General features: G+C 52.0%; 10 protein-coding genes across 10 annotated transcripts; 2 read left to right on the top strand and 8 right to left on the bottom strand.

Moving 5' to 3' along the window:
• Nucleotides 1–110: 110 nt before the first annotated feature.
• On the bottom strand, nt 111–2405 carry BKA58DRAFT_373148 (Nin one binding Zn-ribbon like-domain-containing protein). Its single transcript, XM_046169188.1, has one exon. It carries the CDS (start codon nt 2270–2272, stop codon nt 434–436), a length of 1839 nt encoding a protein of 612 aa, XP_046031211.1. The 5' UTR covers nt 2273–2405; the 3' UTR covers nt 111–433.
• A 1-nt stretch (nt 2406) lies between these two features.
• BKA58DRAFT_373147 (mitochondrial inner membrane translocase subunit Tim17/Tim22/Tim23/peroxisomal protein PMP24) lies at nt 2407–3776 on the bottom strand. Its single transcript, XM_046169187.1, has 3 exons — nt 3611–3776; nt 3393–3488; nt 2407–3332 (listed from the first exon to the last, which is right to left on the bottom strand). Exons 1-3 carry the CDS (start codon nt 3698–3700, stop codon nt 2799–2801), a joined length of 720 nt encoding a protein of 239 aa, XP_046031210.1. The 5' UTR covers nt 3701–3776; the 3' UTR covers nt 2407–2798.
• A 129-nt stretch (nt 3777–3905) lies between these two features.
• On the bottom strand, nt 3906–5992 carry BKA58DRAFT_373146 (uncharacterized protein). Its single transcript, XM_046169186.1, has one exon. It carries the CDS (start codon nt 5951–5953, stop codon nt 4127–4129), a length of 1827 nt encoding a protein of 608 aa, XP_046031209.1. The 5' UTR covers nt 5954–5992; the 3' UTR covers nt 3906–4126.
• A 1156-nt stretch (nt 5993–7148) lies between these two features.
• BKA58DRAFT_17760 (kinase-like domain-containing protein) lies at nt 7149–9760 on the top strand. Its single transcript, XM_046165318.1, has 4 exons — nt 7149–7322; nt 7371–7606; nt 7655–8262; nt 8313–9760. Exons 1-4 carry the CDS (start codon nt 7286–7288, stop codon nt 9553–9555), a joined length of 2124 nt encoding a protein of 707 aa, XP_046031208.1. The 5' UTR covers nt 7149–7285; the 3' UTR covers nt 9556–9760.
• A 651-nt stretch (nt 9761–10411) lies between these two features.
• Nucleotides 10412–12691, top strand: BKA58DRAFT_373140 (histidine phosphatase superfamily). The gene is made up of 4 exons (XM_046169185.1): nt 10412–10668; nt 10724–10777; nt 10835–12119; nt 12174–12691. Exons 1-4 carry the CDS (start codon nt 10530–10532, stop codon nt 12364–12366), a joined length of 1671 nt encoding a protein of 556 aa, XP_046031207.1. The 5' UTR covers nt 10412–10529; the 3' UTR covers nt 12367–12691.
• A 1-nt stretch (nt 12692) lies between these two features.
• BKA58DRAFT_351098 (uncharacterized protein) lies at nt 12693–14383 on the bottom strand (the record flags this gene model as incomplete). The annotated part of the gene is made up of 4 exons (XM_046168544.1): nt 12693–13547; nt 13601–13725; nt 13774–14041; nt 14076–14383. 4 exons carry the CDS (start codon nt 14381–14383, stop codon nt 12785–12787), a joined length of 1464 nt encoding a protein of 487 aa, XP_046031206.1. The 3' UTR covers nt 12693–12784.
• Nucleotides 14384–14790: 407 nt separating this feature from the next.
• BKA58DRAFT_351094 (heterokaryon incompatibility protein-domain-containing protein) lies at nt 14791–17451 on the bottom strand. The gene is made up of 2 exons (XM_046168543.1): nt 16493–17451; nt 14791–16429 (listed from the first exon to the last, which is right to left on the bottom strand). The coding sequence occupies exons 1-2, from the start codon at nt 17192–17194 to the stop codon at nt 15047–15049; spliced, it is 2085 nt and encodes a 694-aa protein (XP_046031205.1). The 5' UTR covers nt 17195–17451; the 3' UTR covers nt 14791–15046.
• A 540-nt stretch (nt 17452–17991) lies between these two features.
• On the bottom strand, nt 17992–19094 carry BKA58DRAFT_17713 (uncharacterized protein). The gene has a single exon (XM_046165306.1). The coding sequence runs from the start codon at nt 19004–19006 to the stop codon at nt 18125–18127; it is 882 nt and encodes a 293-aa protein (XP_046031204.1). The 5' UTR covers nt 19007–19094; the 3' UTR covers nt 17992–18124.
• On the bottom strand, nt 19095–20810 carry BKA58DRAFT_17712 (fungal-specific transcription factor domain-containing protein). The gene has a single exon (XM_046165305.1). It carries the CDS (start codon nt 20692–20694, stop codon nt 19183–19185), a length of 1512 nt encoding a protein of 503 aa, XP_046031203.1. The 5' UTR covers nt 20695–20810; the 3' UTR covers nt 19095–19182.
• A 255-nt stretch (nt 20811–21065) lies between these two features.
• BKA58DRAFT_305311 (beta subunit of N-acylethanolamine-hydrolyzing acid amidase-domain-containing protein) lies at nt 21066–22286 on the bottom strand (the record flags this gene model as incomplete). The annotated part of the gene is made up of 1 exon (XM_046167056.1): nt 21066–22286. A coding segment is annotated over one exon (1221 nt), but the record flags the coding sequence as incomplete, so codon positions are not given.
• Nucleotides 22287–22475: the final 189 nt, after the last annotated feature.

The raw sequence follows: 22475 nt of genomic DNA, 5'->3' as shown, positions 1-22475 counted from the left end.
GGCACATAATCACAGCACGGCGACATACAAGCGGTGTGCACTGTGGTACCCATCACGCGCATTCAGAATACAAACGCGTGATGCATGAAGGTATATTGGAAGGGTTGGAGGGTCATGTTGCCATGCAGTCGTCAGACATTGGATTATCTGCAAGCGAATAGGACAGGTGGAGCGAGGCGGCAAGGGGCTATCTCCTCAATAACTGAGGAGGACAAATAGAAACTTTTAGGATATCATGTGTCTGTCTGGGACATATCTTCCGATGATCAACCAAGCGTGGCTCAACACCATTCGCCATGAACCTTTACGCCCTAAACCCAGCAAGCCGGATAACCCGATGGCTTTCACCACCACATCAGATCATCCGAGTCCACCTGACCAAAATTCTGCATGCCCCCAACTGCTTTGGCTCAGTGGCAGCCACGACATCATCCTACGTCCTCTTCTTCGCATTGACGTTCTTGCCTGCGCCTACCTTGACTCTGCCACCGGCTCTGCCCCGATCGCCTGTGAGAATGCCCGGCAGGTAGTTGTCATCCATGAGATCCCTCGTCCTGGTCCTTTTGTCCTCTTCAGCGCGCCTCGTGTATTCCTTCTGATCTTCAGCAAGGATGAGATCTCGACCCCAGCCGCCTTTCCCTCCTCCCTGACCATGACTCCACTTTGTGTTTGCAGTACCGGCGATGGGCTTGGGGATGCTGTATTTATCGCCACGCTTGTTGTACTGGTAGTTCTTGGCTAAGTGGATCTTGAACTCTCCAGCGGCGTTTGTAGAGCAGGAAACCCGTTGTAAAGTTGCTTGACCACAGCGGGGGCAGAATTGCTTGTCCATCTGCTTGACGATGTTGAAACATGCGTGGCATCGTAGAACCTTGGTGTTGACGTTCTTGATGCGTTGCATGTTTGTGGAGAGAAGCTGAAGATTCATCTGGAGCAACACGTTTTGCATCGCAAAATCGATAGTCATGGTTGCTACGTCCAGCTGGCGATTGGCTGTTGTGCGAATTTGCGGTTGGATGGCTCCGTCTTTGGCTTGGTGCTCTGTAAGGTTCTGTGGGGTAATCCAGTCGCCATCAGAGTCAGATTCCACAGCTGAATCGTCAGTCATAGGGGGCGTAGGTTGTTGAGTGGCGTGATGGGATATGGAGAGGTCCTCCAGCTCCTGCGCCAGTTTTGATTCGTCAGAGCTGACTTGTTGAGTTGGTAGATCCTGCTGTCCAGAAGTTTCAGGCTCGAGTGAGAGTTCTGCCTTCTGCTCGATGTGGATGTTGGTGGTGGGTACCTCAACCGCCGCCGATTGCTCGATTTGCCCCTGTTCACCAGCCTGCCCTTGAAGCTGGTCCTGAAGCTGTTCTTGGACCTGCTCTTCAATCTTTTCCTCTGCCTGCTCTACAGCTTGAGACTCGAGCTCTCCTTTGTCCTGTTTCTCAAGCTGCTCGTGAATCTGGTCTTGCACCTGGTCGTGAACCTGATCCTGAATCTGGGCAACAACCTGCTCATGTATTTGCTCCTCGACCTGCTCTTGAGTGACAGCTATTCCACCTTCCTCTTCGTCTACCTCGGCTTGGGCGGTCTGCTCCTCCGAGTCCTTGGCCTGTTGCGGGCTGCTGTCTAACTCTGCTGCGGGCTTGAAGTTGAACTTGGTAGATTTGGGCGCTCTGGCCTTCGCCGCCCGCTTGCCTGTAGGCTGCTCCCAGCCCTCATCAATATCCTCTGGTTCGACGGATCCGGAATCGATTTGTACGCCTTCCGTCACATCTTCAGCGGTATCTTCGGTAGTCTTGTTGGCTGCCTTGGCTGCCCTTCGCCTGTTCTTGCGCTTGCTTGTTGAGGTTGAAAGGCCTCCATTCTGCGATTTCTCCTCGTTCGACTGCTCAGTGTCCCCAGGCCTCCTCTTTATCTCGCCTTTTGGTATTTCTCTCAGGCCCCAGTCGCCACCATTCCTCTCACAATGCACTTCGTAAGCCAGGGCTAGGATACCTAAATCCTGTCTACTGAGTACCGCATGATCACCTGTCTTCTTACTGAACGCAATGACTGCATCGTAGCTTGCCGGCTGAGGGTTCCTTATCTTCAGAAATGGAATCAATGTTGTTTGTACACGTGACCGTGTGGCTTCATCGCGGATTTCGGAGAGAATAGCAGGAGTAGTCCATAGTTCTTCCGCGGCGTTGATAATGGTAGAGATCGAGACTGTGTTCTTGATCAATGGACCCGTATCCAAGATAAGCGAGTGAATGGGCTTTTGCTGGGTCGCAGTGGGTGTTGCCATTGCGCGGTAGACTGGCAGCAGTCGCAGGCGGTAAATAGAAGGTTTCGGTTTGTTGCACGTGGAAAGTTGACTCTGATACAAAGTCCGGATGTTTATAAAGTTTGGATCGTCAATATGACTAGGGCGTGCCGCTGGTGTGGTAGAAGATTTCGCGATGGTGGCGGTGGGGCCCGACTTTTTTTTGGGGTGAGACCATCGCGAATTTTGATTGGTCGGATCGCGCTTGTGGCAGTAATGGGAGCCTTGTGCTGGAGGTAGATGAGTAGACGCAGGTTCAACATACATCGAGTCGAGTCTTTTTTTGTAACACCAAGAGACGACTAACATTATATTCCACAGCCCTCGATATTGTTTTTGGTCTCGTTTGTAAAGTCGAGAATCTTGATAGAGTGAATCCTCCAAACGCCGCCCAATGCTAAGTCGCGAGTCCACCCCAACGTCGCTTGTGGTATATCGTACACATACATCAATGACATGAATTCCATCCCAGATTCGACTCATAGTCGTGATGGTCGCCTTACAGACACTACGCGATAGGTTTGCTTCTCTCGTCCTCTGGCATGCGCATATACGCGTCAATGGCCGCACTGAAAACTGCGAAGCCTGCGCATCCTACGGCCACAGCTTGCGGCCCAGCGTTTCTTGCCAATATACCGCCAGTCAAGCAGCCCCCCGCCACTCCATTGTACAGATCGTTCTTGGCTCGGAGGCCCTCGATTGCGCACTCGGTCCCTGAGAAGATAGCACCAACTTTGGCGAAATTGCGTCCACTAGAGATTGAGGATCGGTACATATCGCGCAGGCCGGCACGCAGTTGTTGGCGTAGGGGAAGGTCTGTAAGCGGTACGGTACCGGTAGCGGTGGGGTTTGGAAGGGTAGCAGTCGCAGAGGCAGAGGGTGCTGAGGGGAGAGTGGCTGCAGATGTGGAGTTGACGCTACCGGTAGCTATTGTCGAAGGCTTGACGCCTGCCGTTGCCGTTGCGCCGGTGGCTGCGGTTGTAGGTTTTGTAGCCGGCGTGTTGACGGGGAGGGGCTGTGACATCGGGGTATCGTATCGCATCTGTGCATGTCAGTCGTGCCTTCTCTTTCTTTCGAAATCATGCGTTGTTTGGCCACATACGGAAGCCATGAAGAGTCCGAACATAGCACCCAAACCGCCACCCATGACGCCTGCCATTACTGTCTTGCCGATGCAAGATTCCATACCCATTTGCATCTGCGTGGATGTTAGCTACGATTCTTTCGAACCATGCTCTGGCAGTGTTGTATAGCCAGCCTTGTTCTCGTGGCATGTCGTTCTGTTCCAACACAACTACATAGAGATGGAGTTGCACATACTGCTTTCACCATTTGCTGCTCCTGCTCCGACATGCCTGCGTTGGGATTCATGGCGGCTGGCATAGAGCCCACGCCTCCTGGAAAAGCCATCTTGTGGAAACTGGATACAACTGTCGCAGGAAGCAAGCGTGGGGTACAAGTGATGCTGTTGCAAAGGCGATGCGATGCGCCGCCGCCGGGAACTTTTGCGGAGTTCAGAGCGGAGGACGGGAAATGCCGGGCAGGTGGGTCTTGGCATCCGCCTCCGGCGTCACTATCGTTCACATGTTGCAAGCAAGCATTTTGGTCGCGTCAATTCGAAGTGTTCGGAGTCTCATTATGCTTCCAACAACGGTACGTGTCTACCCGAAGCTAGGTCCCAGTATATACAATTACGCCAACGCCATGCTATCCCATGAGCTTTTCCACACAGCAAACCACCTCTTCAAGAAGTTCTTCCACACTGAATTAGACATTGCTGTTAATGGCGTTGCGTCATAATGCTAAATCGCTAAATGCAACTACCGTTTCAAACGTTCAGTTCATAAAATCGCCGTGCGAGTAGTCTTCGCTCCTCGACTCCGGAGGCGGGGTGAGCTGCTTCTCCCACTCCCTCATTAGATGTGATGCAGTGCGCTTCAGGTTGCTAGGTGACACCTTTGTCATATCAGGCCACGGGATAGAGCTACGCTTTGAGTCTCGTGGCGTGATGTCCTCTTGGTTGATGCTGGTGAGAGATGATGCCTTGGAGTCGTGACGCTTCGAGTGGTATCTGGTGCTGGTGCTGGTTCGAGAGCTGCCTGGGCCGGATACCGGCGAGGTCTGAGCATCCGATTCATCTGAGCTGTCTTTGGAGTCTCCTAAATCGACCAGAAGCGATTCGTTGGGCGTGTCCCAATTATCCCAGTCTTCTTCGGACGCAACCTTACGGATCTGCTTTTGCGGGGTCGTCGTGTTTTTAAGTGCGTGCGTCTTCTTGGTAACTGCAGTGGTCTTAGGCTCGCCCAAACCCATCTCCTTCCAGAAGTCATCGCCAACGGAGCCCAGCTGTTGTGTTGTCTTCTTCGAGCTGGCAGACCGATCAAGGGCTGGGCGACCATCGGACGGTTTTCGGCCAGACTTGGAGGGATTCTTGATACCTGGTATTCCGGTATTGGCGTCCGCAGTGTTGACGGCTTCATCGCCCACCGTAGCTTGTCGAATGTCCTCCATGAATGTGAATAGTCCCTTTTTGAAGTCCGCCGCCATCTGAGTGCCAGCCCGAATGAGCTGCTCACGTTGTATGGTCGGCATGCCGCCCATATCGTATCGGTCATGCTCACCGGCGTTGACGACCTGTCGTGTGATGTCGGACGAAGTGGAAGCCCGTGCAGGAAGCTGCGGTCGGGAGTTGGAAGAGGGGTCATCGTGTAGATCGAGTGGCTGGGGGAATGATGGCGACTGGAGGCGGTCGGGGGAGAGTAGTGACAGGGTTCGTAAGTGTCGCGAGCCGCTGAAGACCTTACGTTGTGATGTTTTGGTGTTGTTGAGCAGGTTCTTCCTGCGCTCCATCTCTTTCTGCGCCCACGAATTTGAACCATCGTCTTCATATTGGCCCGGTGGAGTATTGGCGAGTGATGTGTTCAGAGGCTGCAACGCAGCAACCTTGCGCACCTCATTGCGACGTTTGTTCGCTTCGTGGTGGGTCCAGTGCGTCTTGAGCGTGTTCAGGTCAGCCTCCGCTTTGGTGAGCTCTTCCTTGAGTTCGAGCACATAGCGCTCTTGAGCAGCAAGAACTGCCAGGATGTTCGTCTCGGACGCAGAGTCGTCGGGCTCGGGCGAATGAACAGACGTTGCCCCATTTATCCATGATTGCGGGCGCGATCGTGTCGAGGAGGTTGGTGAACTGATGCCCGCACTTGGCTGGATGGGGAACTGCAGGGACAGGCGTTTGCCTTGTCCGACGACGTCGACCGTCTTTGACCGTGAATGCGACGGCATTGTCTTGGGTGGTGAGGACTGGGTAGAAGCGCTGGAGTCGGGGGCGTTGGAGGATATTATCGACGACTGGGATGACGAGTCCGCCCCTTTGTCGAGCAGGGTTGTTGGCGTCTGTGCTCTGTCCATGGAGTCTGCGCCTCCGACGTAGAAGATGGTATTGCTCACGTACTGACCCTCCTTGAGAGTACAGAGGAGTGTTGAGAGACGAGCGCGGCGAGCGAGTCGGTGAAGAATAAGCGAGGCGGCGGCTGGGGAGCTGCCGTGGACTTCGAGATAAAGGGCTAGAAGCGCTGTAGGGAGGCCGACCAATCGGAGAAGGAGAGACCCTCTAAACCACGAGAACCAAGACTTGAAGAGCGTTGAGCCAGCGGCGCAAGAACTCATACCAAAGACATTGAAGAGCGCATGCCACGGAGTTCAGAGCGGCAACGAGTATCTAGAGATTCCTACAGCCGAAGCCGCAGTCTTTGTGCAGCCGTCGCTCACGCGCGCCGTGCTCAGGCCATCAACAACCCAATCCAGGAACCCATCTCCTGGCTGCATGTTCAAGGGACTGCTTGCGCGGCTAGTCTCGTGACGGAGGGCATGTGGGGAGACGGTGAACCAATGTCCGTCTGTTGAGCTCGACGTTGGCTCAGTCTTCCATCTACCACCGCCTTCCCATTGCCCTATGGTGTACTCTGAGGAACATGTCACCACGCGCGCAGTCTGTTGTCAAACACATGCTCCGTCCCATTTCTTCGAGGCGACGCTGCCATGCTGCGGAGATGAGGGGTCAGGCCACGTAATTTGACACCTCAGAACACACCCATGTAGCCGTCAAGTTTGAGCTAGCTAGGGAGCACCTCAAGTGGCCGGTCAACGACGGGTAGGTGGTCGTCTTGTACTAGACTTTAATTCTGCGGTTGCTGAGGGGAACGGCGACGGACTACACAGTGCGCGTTGCCCTGGCGGTTAGACAGACATGGAGGCCCATCGTCGCCCTCAGTCCCAATTTGCAGCAACAGCCAGGAGTGCGCTGTACAAGCGGCCTGTTTCAGGCTACGAGGACTGTTCGCAATCGAGTCTAGCTAGCGGTGAGTGGGATGGTAACTTTCGGCATGCCTGGAGTGCCTCGCATCACCGTGTCGTTAGCTCACGTTTCCCTCAGCAACCGGAAAAGTAAAGCTCGGCGGGACGAGGCGCATGGGAGGCACCACCACAGACGTCTATTGGCAAACCGGCTGACGGTTGTGGTAGCCGCTGCTGCATGACAGCCGCAGTGGGGAGCTCATGCAGGGCGACATTGGAGAGGGATAGAAATAGGCTGCTCTGGATATGGCGTTGGCAGACGGGTGCTGGACGTTGGAGGCTCCGCGACACGACTCCGACGTCTGGTGCGCTGTCCTAGACATGCCCGAGCCGTGTTGTTTTTCTACAGCATTGATACCTACCGACGTCATGCTAATCTCCGCCAAAAGTGGCGGCGGGGATGTGCGTTTGTTTGACGATCAGACTGGTTGCCTCGGCGATGATAGGGCTGGACCCTGCGCGATACTCTGATATACACCACAACGGCGGCGCAATTGAATAGCCCGGTACCACAAACGAGTCTTATTCCTATCCCAACACTCTTCCGCCGAAATACCACTGAATCTATCTTGGCCCAGCCCACGACCGCATCCCCAACTTCCTCAGCCACTGCGCTTCCGCCGAGCGACGTTGTAATCGCCCGCCATGGCCGAAAACTACCAAGTCATGGAGGAGCTGGGCAGTACGTTGTGACATAGCCTGATCAAGTTCCCGTTACTGACCATTGTAGGCGGCAGCTTTGGAAAGGTGTTCAAAGCCATTGACCGTACTACTGGCGAGACGGTCGCTATCAAGCACATCGACCTCGAAGACAGCAGCGAAGAGCTCGCCGACATCCAAGCCGAAATCTCGCTACTGAGCACCTGCCACAGCCCATACATCACCGAATACAAGACCAGCTTCGTCAAGGGCGTCAAGTTATGGATAGTCATGGAGTACCTGGGGGGAGGCTCGGCTGCCGACTTGGTATGCAGCCACACATTGGACATTAGACATGTGGACTAACAGTCGCAGTTGGCACCCGGCACTTTCAGCGAAGCACACATTGCCATCACATGCCGCGAACTCCTACTCGGACTAGACTACCTACACTCCACCGGCAAGATCCATCGCGACATAAAGGCCGCCAACGTGCTCCTCACAGACCAGGGCAAGGTCAAACTCGCCGACTTCGGTGTCGCCGCACAACTCACAAATATCAAATCGCAACGCATGACCTTTGTTGGTACACCCTTCTGGATGGCCCCCGAGGTCATCCAGGAGGCTGGTTATGACTTCAGGGCCGACATCTGGTCCCTCGGCATCACCGCTATGGAATTGGCAGAGGGCGCACCGCCACATGCCGGGTCACATCCCATGAAGGTGCTCTTTACGATTCCGAAGAATCCAGCACCGAGGCTAGAGGGTGACGAATGGAGCAAGGACTTCAAAGACTTCATCGCACAATGTCTGATCAAGGACCCAGATCGACGTGCAACCGCGAAGGAACTACTCAAGCACCGATTCGTCCAACGCGCGGGCAAGGTCGAGGCACTGCGGGAGCTTGTCGAGCGCAAGCAAATGTACGACGCCCAAAGGGAGCAACAAGCGGCATCGCACCCCAAGTACTACGAAGAGACCATGTAAGTAGTTTGCCAGACTTTTTCACACAGGACACTGACAGATTCATCAGGGTCGATCTCTCCCCTAGAGCCGAGGAAGACGATTGGGACTTCGATACTGTCAAGCGAGGGACCGTTCAAGCACGCCAGACGCTGAAACAGCGTCGCAAATTGGCCCGCATACCCTCCTCAGGCAATGATGAAGTCGAGTCCATGATGCAACGGATGGACCTCAATGCTGCGCCCTTGGGCGACATCACCGATTCACCACTCCCGGCACGACGACGTCCGTCTTCTCGGAGAACTTCCCAGGCCACGGCTTTCCGCGTTCCTTCCGGCGATACACCCACCGCTCGCCGCGTTAGCAATTTCAACAAGTCGCCACTTGGTGTTGATCTGACATTTGGAAACTCGCCCTCGACCGTTCGACACTTCAGGCGCGTCTCGTCGGGCGAACGTCGCGCAGCACTTCGCTCGAACCCCCCAAGCAACCCAGCTGCTCAGAACAACCAGTCCTTCCAACCGAACCCTGAAGCGCGCACCTTCCGCCCATCACCTCCCACGTCTGCCCATCCATTGGATATGAACAATGAGAACGAGCCACCCGCCCCCGACGGACACATGCCTATCACCAAGGACGCACTATACGGTCGACGAGCATACAGCAAGGTTTTGGACTCAGTTTTCCAAGAGGCACATGCTGACACAGCGTCGCCCCATCAACGAGATGCTATCGGACGCGTTGCGCAAGCCTGGCAGCATCTTGACGAGATCGACCCACACGGCGAGTTCATGTTGTTGAAGGCTATGGTGGACCGCCTCAAGAACGACACGAAGCTCGCCTACGCTCTCGGCATAGAAGTCTCGCCTGTGCAATCACCCTTGAAGCACAATACCAAAACCAGCGACACTAGCCTGGGCGGTACAACTGTCCACGGTACGGGCACAACACGTGTTCGGTCGAGCACGACAAGTGCAGCTACATCTACCGTCAGCAAGTCCTCGGAGGAGTATGACAACACTCCGATATCAACACCGACACGAAATGGTACGCCAATCGCCAACTCGGGCTCTCCGCTGAAGGGACCAAAGCTCGTCATGGCCAAAAATAACCCTCACCTCAAGTCTCACAAACGCCGCCAGAGTGCTTTTGTTGTTGGCGATAAGGGCTTCGGTGCTGATGGCTATGGTCACTTTGACGAGAAGAAACTACCTGGTTATGTCGAGCCTGGTATGGAACAGCAGGGCTTACTGGCCGACATCCTCTACGGGCAATGGACACAAGGGTTGCGTACTCGATGGCCCATCGCCTAGTGCTTTGCTCTTCCCCGTCTTGCTGAACAGATGTTCGTTGAGTTTTCTTAATCTGGAGCGCTCATTCCTTTCTTACTTGTAAGATGTTATCGCGTTGCTCACGCGCTACATCACGACTTGGAGACTAACCTCCTATGTTTGTGTTCGGCGTTGATGGACTACATAATAATGACTGATGAGATCGTGGTTATGGGTGGGTACTGAGGTCTTCACATCAGTCGTTCTGGACGGCGTTTAATTTGCTGCGTTTCTTGGATATATCGGCATTCGCACTGGCGTTTTGGGTTTTACTATATCCAATAAGGATAGGAAGCTTCTGGGTTTCATGTACAGGTAGTTTAAGGGTGTATAATGGCCATATCAGCATTCCTCATGAACGTAGAAAGGGAAGTGCATTTGACTCATTTGTGATGATGCAACCAAGTGCTTGCTATAGCAGATTTGTCCCCGCATCCATGTACCCTCAACCCTTTTACTCCACGCGTTTCTTGCTGCAAACTCCCCGCGTCACTGTGAATCCACCAGCCACGTGCTCCCTCGATATGCTCAATGATGGTCAGGAACGCTGGTGTGCGGCACCCGAATCAGCATAGTCCAACGCCGCCATCGTGTACCAGAGCTCATGAGCCCCCGCGCAAATGCATGCTTTACCGAATGAGTACCTGGGTACCGTGATATCTGCGTGCCACAGACGTCAGTGCTGTCGTCGAAGTGATGGTATCCCTGCTACCGAAGTATTGTTCAACGCATGTGTTCATTATCCCGGATCCCATTGGTTGCGCGACGCTTACTACGAGCCGCGTGTATCCCTTCGGTAGCGATATGCGCAACTCTAACGCATTTCTCCGCCAGTGCAGGACTTGGGACTATAAAATGGGCCGTTGGTACTCCCAAATTGCTGGGCATCGAGGCTTGTCGGAGCTTGTTTTTCTTGGTATACTCCTTTGGAAACCTGGGCTTGTGCGATTCTGAAGATGCGTATTACGACCAACACCGCCCGCAAAGGCGCACTGTTTGCCCTCCTTGCAAGGGCTGGAGCTATACCAACGACCACAATTTCGGCAGCAGGAAATGCTGGTGCAAGCAGTGCGGATGTGTATCCTCCCGCTAGCAGTAAGTTTGATTGGAGATGCGCAGAGAGCGGAATGCTGATGGTTTGATTGTATAGCCGAGGTCAACTCCGAGCTCTTCCCGCCTGAGTCCATCGTAGGCTTTCCTGGCCGTAAGTCGCTTGTATACCTACGGGCTTTTGTCTTCAAGCTAACGCAATGATTGTCAGCGACTCCTACGGGCGCTGAACCGAATGCCATCCAGACAGCACCGTCGTATCCGTATAATGATGGCGATGCGTCTTCATTCCCTCTTATCAAGCCGCAACCCCATGGCAGCGGCTCACAGTCCCCAAACTTTGATATCACCAAATACTGGGGCAATCTGAGCCCATGGTATTCGGTTCGCAGCGCAGACTACGGGCTTCCTGATGCTAGCCCTCTGATCCCGGATGGCTGCGACATCACGCAGATGCATCTACTCTACCGTCACGGCGCCAGATACCCAACTAGTGGTGCTGCACCCGCTACATTTGCTCAAAAGATTGCGAACGCTACGAAAACTGGTCTTGCAGTCTCTGGAGAGCTTTCTTTCTTGAGCGACTGGACATACAAGCTGGGTGCCGAGCTGCTTACACCATCAGGCCGCAGCATGAATTTCTTGTTGGGCATTGAGTACCGTCAATTATATGGTCACCTTCTGAACAACTTTACGGAAGCGGGAACCATCCCGGTCTTTCGAACACAGTCTCAAGATCGAATGGTGAAGACTGCGGAGAACTTCGCCGCAGGTTTCTTTGGCGTGCCTGAATACATGGACGAGGTCAACATTGAGCTGCTTGTTGAGACCCTAGGCGTGAACAACTCCGGTGCGCCCTACGAAGTCTGCAACAACTCGAACATCGCCACCCGAGGCAGTATCGGTAGCCGTGTAGCAGCACAGTTCGCGAACAACGCGTTCAACGCCACTCTCGCTCGTCTACAGTCACAAGCTAGCGGCATCAATTTTACTTCCACAGACGCCATCGCCATGCTCCAACTTTGCTCGTATGAGACACACGCTCTCGGCTACTCCGCCTTCTGTAATCTCTTCAACGAACAAGACTTCCTGAACTACGAATATTATTTCGATCTGTCCTTCTACTACAACAACGGCCCAGGATCTCCTGTCTCTGCTGCTCAAGGCAAAGGCTTCCTAGACGAATTCATCGCACGCTTCACCCATCAGTATCCCGGCGCCAACTCCGCTCTCAACGAGACTTTTGACAATTCTTCGACGTACTTCCCGCTCGACCAGTCTATCTATGCCGATGCTACGCACGAAGTTGTCGTCCTTGATACACTCACTGCGTTCAACCTGTCAGCTTTGTTCAAGGGCCCACCACTGAGCCCTCTCGGTAATGAAGGGCAAAACAGCTTCGTAGCTAGCAAGCTTGTACCGTTTGCCACCCATTTCACTACCCAAGTGCTTTCTTGTCCTGCCATGCAACCCACAAAGCAGATCAGGTTCATCGTGTACGTATACTCGTTTCTTTCGAAACTTGATGCCCAGCTAACCTGGTCAACTAGCAATGACGCCGTTGTCCCAATCAACGAGTCTCATCCAGGATGTCCGGCTGATTCGAACGGTCTCTGCTCTTTCGACCACGTTGTCGAGCTCCTCCAAAAACGCAGTGCAGAAATCGACTTCAATTATGACTGCTTCGCAAATTATACAGCAGAGCCGGGAATGGACTACAATGGGAGGGCACCTAGATCGTAGACCGTGCAAGGGTACGGATAGTTGTCAGCGCAATGCAATTCCTTGAGTCATGCAGCATCTACATCTTGTGTGACTTAGGCACTTACTGGCTAAAAAACAGCACTTTTGACTGCGGTGGCATGATAGTTCGCGTACCTCTGGATAGCTATGATTTATTCTGTAAGCCTCCTGTGACCATTCTGCTACGATAGCCGCATGCAAATCATAAGAGCAACCTAGATGCAGATTTAATCTCAGGTAGAGGGTAGCTTTAAGTGTTAGATCGATCACAGCAGCTTCATGTATACTGCCTACAATCTTGGTAAGCATATACTTTACGTACCACCACTGTAAGAGCGCGAAGCCAAGCAGCAATGCTAAGTCTTGTCATTGGTAGCTGCAGCAGCCAGGGTTTCCTCCTTCCAGATCTAGTCTAGTTCTATTCTATTTCAGCCGCAAAGTCGTCCAAGAAACTTGGCGGCGGCGTAGTTTCAACCGGGAATATGTTCATAGGATTGTGGTTGACAATCTGCATAACCTCGTCACGAATCAGCTCATCAGTACCTGCGAACACCTTTTCCACCCACAATACACTTTTGACAAGCGACATGATGTCGTCCCACGCTTGCAGCTGCATACCACTCATCAGAATGCCAAGCATGAATACAAACTGGCTCCGTTCTGCCAGATCCTTGGTTTCGACTGCGGCGGCGTAAAGCACCCAGATGAGTAAAGGCTTCAAATCGCTCCATTCAACCATGTTCTTTGTGAGTACAAGGAGGAGATTGCGCGATATAGCAGCCGTCCATACTGGTGATTGACCGAATCTTCTCCAAACTGGTGCCAAGAAGAGTAGTGATCCAAGTCGACAAACCTCTTCAACCACGTTTTCTCTAGCGTTGCCGTGGTTTAAAGGTCGTATAGCTAAGAGCCGGTATATTGTCGGTTCCAGCCAGCTACCGCTGGTAATCGCAAGCATCAGCTGCTCCTCGTTGAAAGCTCTATCGAGAGAGATCAACTGGATCACATCATCAAAGATGGTGATAAAGTCAAGCTGCATTGGTAGCTGGTGCTTCCAGGCTAATGACATGCCGTTACACGTCCGTGGGGAGTTCGGTGGAGATTTGGAGTCTACTATCCATTGTCGTGGCATCGGTACAATAGGAGGGTGGTCTTGATAGAAGCTTCCTATGAGGTCTGCCCTATTCAGGCGTCAGCGAATATCGAATCTTGGATTCACCAAGGATATGCTGACCAGCTGATCGTAATCCGTAAGTACTCTTTCTCAATGGTATCAAATCCGCCCCTGAGTCCCACTATTCTGACCAGTGCGTTACTATGTTTCTGCCAATCACTGCTGGTAAAGTTTCCCAATAGAGCCTGAAGATTGTCAGCCTTGCCGCCATTATCCTCGCACAGGCGACTCACAAAGTGGATCATGAAAGAAACTACAGCACCTATAGCTTCATCACTCGTGCGCTTCGCCGGATCGTTCATCATCTGGGTGGTATGGCGAAGCGCCTTGTTGTGATATTTCAACGCTATAGCATCATCTTGCGAAGGATAATATCCGTTGCGCCTCTGGAACAAAAAGTTCTGTGAGTTGGAAAGCATGTTGTGAAAAGCTGCCGCATCGCTGAGTCCAACGGGGTACCAGGAGCCACGGAGCTGGCTAGGATGGTTGCTGTCTTCGGTGCTAAAGACCACGCCAAGTCAGGAAAGAGTCTGACCAAAACGAGTGAGTGCGCCTACTGTTCGCTAATAGCACTCGACCAGAGTCATCGAGTTCGATGGGGTACGGGTTGAAGGGATCAAGCTGACCGCCACCAAACCGGTCGATATCGACGCGACTCTCAGACGGATTTCGAAACTCAAGGATTATTTCGTTGCGCGCCCTCTTCGTTTTGGGTTTCCTTCTCGCTTTACCGACCTCAGTCATAGCTAGACGTCGAATGCGCAGTTGTGTTTCCTCATTTTTGAGATCGTCGGGGTGTGTGAGATTGACAAAGTTGAAGCTTGGTTTCGTAGAGCGATCCATGGCGATGATTGCGGGCCGTAACTGTAGCCCTCACAAAGAGTTCGATATCTCGATATACACAAGGCACAAGTGAGCGCGGCGACAAACTTATGTCATCGATATTGGAGCTTCGGCGTCATGTCAATAGCGAGACTGGGGTGAAGTGGCAGCAGAGCTGAAGGAGATGCCGAGAGCATGAACCTGCAGGGCAATCGCACATGAGGGGCGTCATGTCCAAGGTTGCATCAAGCGAACAGGCCACTCAAAAGCAGGCGACACGAAGGCGAACTCCGTAGAAGCGAACTTCAGTGTCGAGTAGGGTGATAATGGACGTTACAATTCGGATGAGCGATTCATGCGCTTCCGGGAGACGTGCGCAATTAGTAATGTAGATTACCTGTCAAGCTCGTGAATAAGCAAGAAAAGCTGGGCAGTGTAGAACAAGAATCCTAACCAACAGGCAGCTATGCTCGTCCGCCCGCTAAGATACAGACAGCATAGCTAATAAAGACAGCGGGTCATTGAATAGATGTAACCTCTTGTACGCCGGAGCGAAGCAAGCTGCCCGCACATGTGGCATTGAGATTTGTTTTCATGTTTTCATGAAGCTCAGAATATCGACAGCAACTCCCGTAGTGTACTCTGCGCTACGCACCAACCTCGGGGCACAGGCCCATGACATGCCTAACCAGCCACGCATGTACCCGCCTTCAATGCCATCGCCGCATCGTCTCGATTGCCGTGAAGTCTCACCTCTTCCATCAAATTTGGCTCACCAAGCAGTAGCGCTTTTGCCACGACCCTCCAGCTCAACACGACGCCTTCGTTTATCTCCAACGGTTGCAAAATCCAAGCCCTTGACGTCATGCAAGTCGCATTGAGCAAATCAGTAGGAATCGCGACTTGCAGCTCCTCAAGGTTGGCATCTTCGCAGTCTTTCTTCACGCTCATGATAGTCATGAGAGCCTGACGCCCATCCATGGTGCATTGCAAGCGGACCGAAAGAGAGCCGATGTAATACATTGAACGAGGATCAGTTACCCAGGTCAGGAACAACGTGGCGTCTTCTACATCAAATACAGTACTTTTCAATGTTTCCGAGCCCGCATTTCGATTTAGCTGCTCCAAAAACCTTTGTGCTGGTATACAAAGGGCAGTATTTGGCTGCAGATCTCTGAAAATGCCTTGGTTATAGTTGGGGTGTACAACATCACGTTTTAGCTGCTCCCATAGATTGGCAGTAAACCGAATACCATTGTTGATACAAGTGGCGATGAATCTTCGTCGGTGCCCATCGCATTCGCTGTCCGTCCGGGGAGCAGTTACATGTAATCTGCTTCCATCAACAAGGTACTTTGCTGGCTCTGTAGTCGGTATGGTGTCGGGGAAGACTTGGCTGACAGCATCCAACTCCAAGTCATGTTCTATTAGTACACCGGGTCTTTTGAGAAAGATGGTGTCAATTTTGATGACTTCGGTCGAAATCTGCCGGATGCCCTGCACACTTCCGAGGGAAAAATTCGGAATCGTAGTATCGGCAGTAGTGACACTTCGCGAAAGCCACGTCGTATTGCCCATGAGTCTGATCGATGTACTATCCATTATACTCAGTGGGTATGTTTCTCCTGCGGCAAGGGCTAAGATGGCGCTGAAATACAGCACCTCTTCTCTGCTGCTCAAGGCTTCGCCGTAGTATGCAAGAGCACGCCCACTTGTGTTTATCATGATGCTGATGCGGTCTCCAAGATTCTGACAGCCTTTTCGAGATACGCTGTTGTGACGGGCCATGATACTTGATCTCATTGCCGATGTAGGTGTTCCGTCTTTGTTGGTGAAACCCGTAAATATTTCCTGGCCTTTGAAGGCGTTTATGTCGATATCGCTCTCGGGAGATGGCAAGTCTAACGCCGTACACATGATGATGTGGAGGTTTACCCACTTCATCTTTACTATAGAATCACCCGGACCATTCATAAAGAACGTTGCATTGTGGTTTCTATATAGCTGCCTCTTGTCACTCCATGGTTCATTGACGTTGAACTCATGAAAGCACCAGGCACGATCCCACTGCGACAAAAGAGGGAGCAAGTCAGCGTATGCTCCGAAATCGTATTTCCAGGCCTCACGTACCCATCTCGCTGCATTGACCTTCTTGTAGAAAGACAAATAGAGCGGTCTAACGTCCGGCTCAGGAATCCATGATCTGTGCCACTGTACTTTGGTGATATCGAAGTTTTCCACAAAGTGCGTTTCCGCCTCAGTAAGTGTGACATCCTCTAACAGAACCAGCAAACGCAGACATGATCGATATATCACATCCATGGCAGCAACAGACAATTGCTTGTCGAGAGTATCTTCTTGGTCAATGCAGAGCTGATCAATCCAAAGTCCTATGCGAGGGTGCTCTTTCTCACCCAGAATGGCATCTACAAAGGGTTTGCTGAAGGGCCAACGATCGTGCGCTTCATAATTCGGGCTCAGATAGTCGCTTGAATGCCAGCAATAGGAAATCGCAAAATACTGTCGTGGATACAGGTCTTTGTTGAAAGCTCCCCGAACGTCAGAAGGAAAGACCAGACGAAATGGTGTCTTCAAGATGGTGGTAGTTGAGCGTTGGGAAAACCGAGCAGCGACATCTGGACACCATGAGGTCAAATTTCGAAGGATGAGGCTGGCCTCCTCTTGACCTTCGTCGAGCTTGGCAAAGGCAGGTTCAAAAACTTCCGCTTTGTTCTCCGGGGTGAGTGTCAATCGAAAGATGTTGTCGCCGATGTATTCGATGCTCGCGTCTCTGTGGGCGACGGTCCTTGCGGAGGTAGATTGCGTGTCCATATCGACGGACAGGCGTTTGGTGTGTGAAGCTCAGCCGCTCTTCTTCCCATCGACGGGAGTTATAATCGCGGGGTAAGCCACGAAGCTCACAATAGACTTGATCTTTCTGCATGTATCTGAAAGAGGCTGGGAAGGGGCCCTAAGTGGAGACCCCTCGGGAAGACAGTCAGCGCCAATCTACCCCTGGACTAGCGCGCCAAGGAAAACCTCCATAACATCGAAAATTTGCCCGGTCTCCATTCTGTTTCTTCACGCACCATCAGACAGTTCAACACCCATCTCATCCGCATCTTTACGTCTTGTATCGATGCGACCCGAGTTTTCCTATTGGGTGATTGCGATATAGCGCTGCGGAGAAGGAACCAAGTGCTCCATTAGAGCTGGCTGCGCATTTTTTCGGTTGCGCAGGCGGTGTCATAGGAGCGGTACATACACAACCCACAACCCCCGTGATTTTTGAGCGAATAAAACCTTAAATGACTAAGAGCCTGCAATGCTTGTTTCAAGTTGCCGATTGTACCTATATGACAATCTGTAAGATAGTCCACCAGATTGTCGCGCTCTTCGTAATGTTGCGCGTGAATGGGCGCGTGCTGTTACCGGCGTGCATGTCTCTGACATGGAGTCCGCTATTTTGTCGGTGCGTCTCGTCGGCTTTCAAGTGATCAAAGTGTATATTCTGCCATCGCCGCTGTCGCCCATATGGGCGAGACACGAGATATCGTCTCTTGTGGTTCTGCGACCAGGGCTCATCCGAGCAGCTTCGAACCATGGTGCACGATGAAAATGACAAACTTGTTGCAAAAGCGCGCGATTATCAAGTAGTTTCAAGCTAGATACACGCGTTGACGGGTCAAGCGAATACCATAGCCAAAACATCGGGGAAGAAAGCAGATACCTGATGTAAGATTCTGGATTGACTTGCATGGCCTATTGGGACTTTCTGTGTTTTAGCCAAAGGAGAGATGATACTCCTTCTCCCATGAGCTCGATAGACAATTTAGCGTTCATTTGCGCTTTCGAGAAACCGACCGATTCTCGCGCTTGGTGTTCATGTTGCCCCTGTATAAAGTCCGCAGACGTCTTAGCAAGATGGCTATCTGCGTGTCCAGCAATGGGGGTCTTGTGGAGAATATTCCACATGACGTGAAACTCTAAGATCAGATGTTGATAGCGCTCTAACTGTTGGCCACGCGCGACAGCAATCTCAGATTTTATACCATGAACACCGGGACGCGCACGTACACCATCGGAGATTGTAGTTCCTGGGAAGTTGCGGTGACAATAGGCTAGGTCGTTGATGCGAAGTACCTGCATGAAACCATGTAGGTCTTTCTCAAGTATTAGCAGTGACATCGAGACGTTTGCATCATCCTCGACCATGCGTGTAACCTCCTCCTGGGCTTCACTACTAGCATGTGGGAACTCTATCTCGATGTGCAATCGGCCACCTGGAGCTTGCTGAGGTAGCGGTCGTAGACTCAGGTTCAGGTATCCGTCCGGCAGTATTTTGGCGGCTTTGACATGACGAACATTGATGTATTTTACACCAAGCCAGTGTGGCTGGATTGCGAAAGCGCCCCAGTTGATGTCGAACCGTATCCTAGACAGCGTGTGATGCACACAGCTCTTCACAAGCTGATGGATGCTCTTGCTGGTTCGCAGAAGGGAAGTTTTGAAGCAGTAACCGCCGAACGTGGTGTTAGACTCCTCGATCTCGAGACCGTAAGGATTAAACACATAGCTCAAAACGCGGTTGAAGAGCTCTGCGGGTAGAGACTCTAAGTGGGAGACGGAGGTTGGGATGTTCATTGTGGCTGGTTGAGTGTGGTCTGGCTGGTAGGATGTATATTGGACGCAGCATAGGCCACCGAATCACGTTTTTATATCGTCTAGCGCAAACGGACCCTTGCTCCATACAAGGGTTGCCTTACGTGTAAGAATCATCTGTCTGTGCGCAAAGCAAGCAACGTCCGTTCGACAAACCCTCAGGCAAGATCGACCTCCCGCCCCCTTCCTTTCAGGATGACTTGTATGCAGTCAACTTTGGCCATCCCGTCTTGGCCTTTGATCTGCTGTTCCATGTCCTTGGCTGCCCAAACATGTTCGATATCGCGCATGACGCGTTTTAAGCTGGGGAAATGCTTTACAGCATATAGTTCCTCAAATCTATCACGGACGAATTGTCGTTGTGTGCTATCAATCGCTTCGCAGCCCGCGGTGAACAGCGGCCACATATGTGCTGAGGTTAGAGGCGAGTGAACCTCGACTTGTTGTAGCTGTGATAGACACTGATTGATATGCTCCATGCTTATCGGGTTAGGAGCACCTATATCAAGCCAGGTCCGGTAAAGATAGATGAATGCGGCGTGGCGATAGGCTTCAGCTGTTGAGCTGATGTCTATGCGCTGTTGAACATCTCCACTCTTACAAGCAACGAAGTTGACAGCTAACAAAGTCTGCTGGATGTGTCGGCCAGTGGTATTTTCATCTTCCGACAAAGCAAGGCTTGTTGGTGACCGCGCTCTTCTCGTTTTGATAGCGTGTTGCAGCTGACTGATCTTTGCAACAATCAATAGGACTTTTGCGATACTTTCTAGCTCTTGCTCCCCTTCGATAGCGATGAAATCCATCTCATGATCCAATAATGGCTGCGAGCCTCTTGACACGGAAGATAGGATATCGTGGTATGCAAACAGGCTCAGGAGGAAGCGAGCACTCGATGAGACAAGCCAGCTATCCTCACTGCGCCCTGTTATCATGGCTTTGGCTCCAGCCAGATGGTTCGCGACGTTGGCTTCATCCTCATCGCCAAACAGTCGCGCCGAAACCTGCATCATCATGACAGTGGCCAGCGCCGGCTCAGTATCCATCTTTACTGGATCCTGAATCATCCTTTGAAGCTCTTGAATAGCATCTCGTTGGTGACGGTAGCCTTGTAGGTGAAGTGAAGCATCGTTTGATGCAAGAGCGAGATGATTTGCAGCCATCGAGAGGACCGTTGACCTAAGTGCTGGCGATTCATAGGCCATGGCCGTCAAATGTCGTTGGAACGGTGTCGCAATACCATTTCGAGGTGAAACCGATAACAACTTTGAGAGCTGTTCTCCCCAATAATTAAGGAGCCATCGATTGGTTGGAGATATTCCGTAGGACAGCGCAGGGCTGTTCAAGGGTAAAGCAGGCATACTTTTCGCCGAGTCGGGCGATGAGAACAATACATCTGGACTCGGAACTGCTGATTGTATGGATTCGAAGCTAATAGTCGACGCTGGGCTGAGTGCTTGGTCGTCGTCGATGGCCTTCTTCTTGCGACCTTTCCGTGGTGGTTTTGCCAATGTATTGACGGCGTCGTCCTGCCATTTCAGCTTGACTCCATAGCCTTTGCAGATGATATTTAGTCTTGTGCAACGCCCACAAAAAGGCTTCACCTCGTCGCACTTATATCCAGCTCCCCGACAAGTCCAACAGCCGGTCCTGGATCTCTTGTGCGTTGCCATCTAGACTTGCCGGGCATCTTCGGTGCTCTGTCACCGTACTGGTCATTCACTAGAACCACCTACAGTTTGGCATAATCGGCTGATGACACAATAGGTCGCGGGGGTGGGCGATGTCTGAAGTTTGGGAGAATTACAGAACCGTCAGAAACGGGAGGTAAAGGGTGGCAAACCGCATTAGTGTTAGCTCCCGCGTCCATTATGGGCCGAGGTCTGCACTCCTAGCCACACGATAGACGCGAACAGCCAATCTTCCTGATCGAGACATGCTATTATTTACGAGTGACCCGAACAACCATCAAAATGAGTATATAAGATCAAGTGGGTATCATCAAGTAGTCGTTCAAGTCTGGTATAGCCCATCAAGCCTGACATCAACCCTGAAACGGTATCTCGCCCTCCTCAAAAGCCCGCACCCACCTGAACATGCCTTTTGCTGGATCCATGACACAGACAAAGTGTGTAACTTCATTGCACACCGGGTATTGTTTTAACCATTTAATCAGTTTCTCTGGACTCACGCCTGCTGCGGCATTCTGTCCTCGCTTCGCTTTACGGCCTTGCTCCTGGGTCCATTCTCGCCATTTTCGCTCAAGACACTGTTTCCGCATGATGCTTTCTTCGAGTACTTCTTGCATACCGGCATTGAGGAAGCTGTGATTCCGGCCCTGAGTATGGACGGCCTGGTTCTGATTGGCCTGCGGATTGGCTGTAGACTCCAAAGATACGTCGTGATTAGTGGTGCTGATAAAGGTTGATGAGCGTAAAATCCTAGCGCTGTGGAAGTCTTTCTCCAGGATGATGGTGTCTGTGCTGGTACAGAAGATCAAATACGCCACTGATGTCTGCATAGTTGCGATGTTGTTGGGTGCGTCAGATAGATTATATGGCGGGATCAGTGCAGATGACGGATCTCTTCGTTCTTGTAAAGACTTCTTGGAGAGTCTGTGCCGTCTGCGAGGTGCGCTCGGCCTAGGTAGAAGGCAATCGCGTATGAGGGCAGAGATGCTCGGTCTCTTCCCCAGAAGTACCATGAGAGTGTTCCAGTAATATTTGATATTAGGTCCTGACATCCCACGGGCGTGGTGATAGGGTCGAAAGTTGAGTGAGACACTCAATCCCTTCCTTACACCTGTAAGTGCACCCACGAAACCAACGTAGCCAATCGTGCTCGCTATAACTCCACCGCCTACAACCTCAATGAAATCGAACTGAACAATCGCTTGCCTCAGAAGAGGCATAGACCAATCCAGCGTTCGGAAATGCATCATCGTTGCCTTGGCTTCAGGATCCTCAACCATGACTCCACCGCTCGTGCAGCCCATGAGCAGGTCCAGAAAGACGTTATAAGCGACGAGTAAGTACATTGGCACGCCAGATGCTTCGCTAATGCCCCTGAGTTCCTGAGTCTGTTCATCGCTGTGAAGACGACGCAAGAACAGACGACCTAAGAGATGAAAGAACCCAATAGGTAACTTCAGGTGCTGGACTGCTTCGTCATAGAGACACGGCATCTCGCGCAGAACATGAGCGTACTCAGTGGCGACCAACACATAGCGTTCGCGTGGTGGTAGCGAAAGGTTAATGGTGTAGATTTAAGGTGTACTGCTTGCCGATTGTGCGGTTGATTCAGACATGAGGAGGTGACTTTGACTGGAAGAGGCATTGGAAGCAAGAGCGTAAGATTCAGGTTTGATGCGAGACGTTCGCGCTCTCAACTGGGGAGGCATGATGTGGTCGAGTACGGGGGTGCTTGCTAGCAGAAAATCTTGGAAGGAAGCCAC

Source organism: Alternaria rosae (assembly GCF_020736505.1).
Source record: "Alternaria rosae strain MPI-PUGE-AT-0040 chromosome Unknown BKA58scaffold_1, whole genome shotgun sequence".
NCBI classification, from domain to species: Eukaryota; Fungi; Ascomycota; class Dothideomycetes; order Pleosporales; family Pleosporaceae; genus Alternaria; species Alternaria rosae.
The sequence above is the reverse complement of the archived record's forward strand: the minus strand, read 5'-3'. Positions and strand labels throughout refer to the sequence as shown.

Bases quoted from the DNA above. Each gene is read 5' to 3' on its own strand.
- BKA58DRAFT_373140 (XM_046169185.1), top strand. From the start codon at position 10,530: ATGCGTATTACGACCAACACCGCCCGCAAAGGCGCACTGTTTGCCCTC. The intron at 10,669-10,723 runs GTAAGTTTGATT...TTGATTGTATAG, and splicing joins TGTGTATCCTCCCGCTAGCA to CCGAGGTCAACTCCGAGCTC. The intron at 12,120-12,173 runs GTACGTATACTC...CTGGTCAACTAG, and splicing joins AAGCAGATCAGGTTCATCGT to CAATGACGCCGTTGTCCCAA.
- BKA58DRAFT_17760 (XM_046165318.1), top strand. From the start codon at position 7,286: ATGGCCGAAAACTACCAAGTCATGGAGGAGCTGGGCA. The intron at 7,607-7,654 runs GTATGCAGCCAC...TAACAGTCGCAG, and splicing joins GAGGCTCGGCTGCCGACTTG to TTGGCACCCGGCACTTTCAG. The intron at 8,263-8,312 runs GTAAGTAGTTTG...CAGATTCATCAG, and splicing joins AAGTACTACGAAGAGACCAT to GGTCGATCTCTCCCCTAGAG.
- BKA58DRAFT_373148 (XM_046169188.1), bottom strand. From the start codon at position 2,272: ATGGCAACACCCACTGCGACCCAGCAAAAGCCCATTCACTCGCTTATC.
- BKA58DRAFT_373147 (XM_046169187.1), bottom strand. From the start codon at position 3,700: ATGGCTTTTCCAGGAGGCGTGGGCTCTATGCCAGCCGCCATGAATCCC. The intron at 3,489-3,610 runs GTATGTGCAACT...ACATCCACGCAG, and splicing joins AGCAGCAAATGGTGAAAGCA to ATGCAAATGGGTATGGAATC. The intron at 3,333-3,392 runs GTATGTGGCCAA...TGACATGCACAG, and splicing joins TCGGACTCTTCATGGCTTCC to ATGCGATACGATACCCCGAT.
- BKA58DRAFT_17713 (XM_046165306.1), bottom strand. From the start codon at position 19,006: ATGAACATCCCAACCTCCGTCTCCCACTTAGAGTCTCTACCCGCAGAG.
- BKA58DRAFT_351094 (XM_046168543.1), bottom strand. From the start codon at position 17,194: ATGGACACGCAATCTACCTCCGCAAGGACCGTCGCCCACAGAGACGCG. The intron at 16,430-16,492 runs GTACGTGAGGCC...CTTTTGTCGCAG, and splicing joins AGGTCAATGCAGCGAGATGG to TGGGATCGTGCCTGGTGCTT.
- BKA58DRAFT_373146 (XM_046169186.1), bottom strand. From the start codon at position 5,953: ATGAGTTCTTGCGCCGCTGGCTCAACGCTCTTCAAGTCTTGGTTCTCG.
- BKA58DRAFT_17712 (XM_046165305.1), bottom strand. From the start codon at position 20,694: ATGGCAACGCACAAGAGATCCAGGACCGGCTGTTGGACTTGTCGGGGA.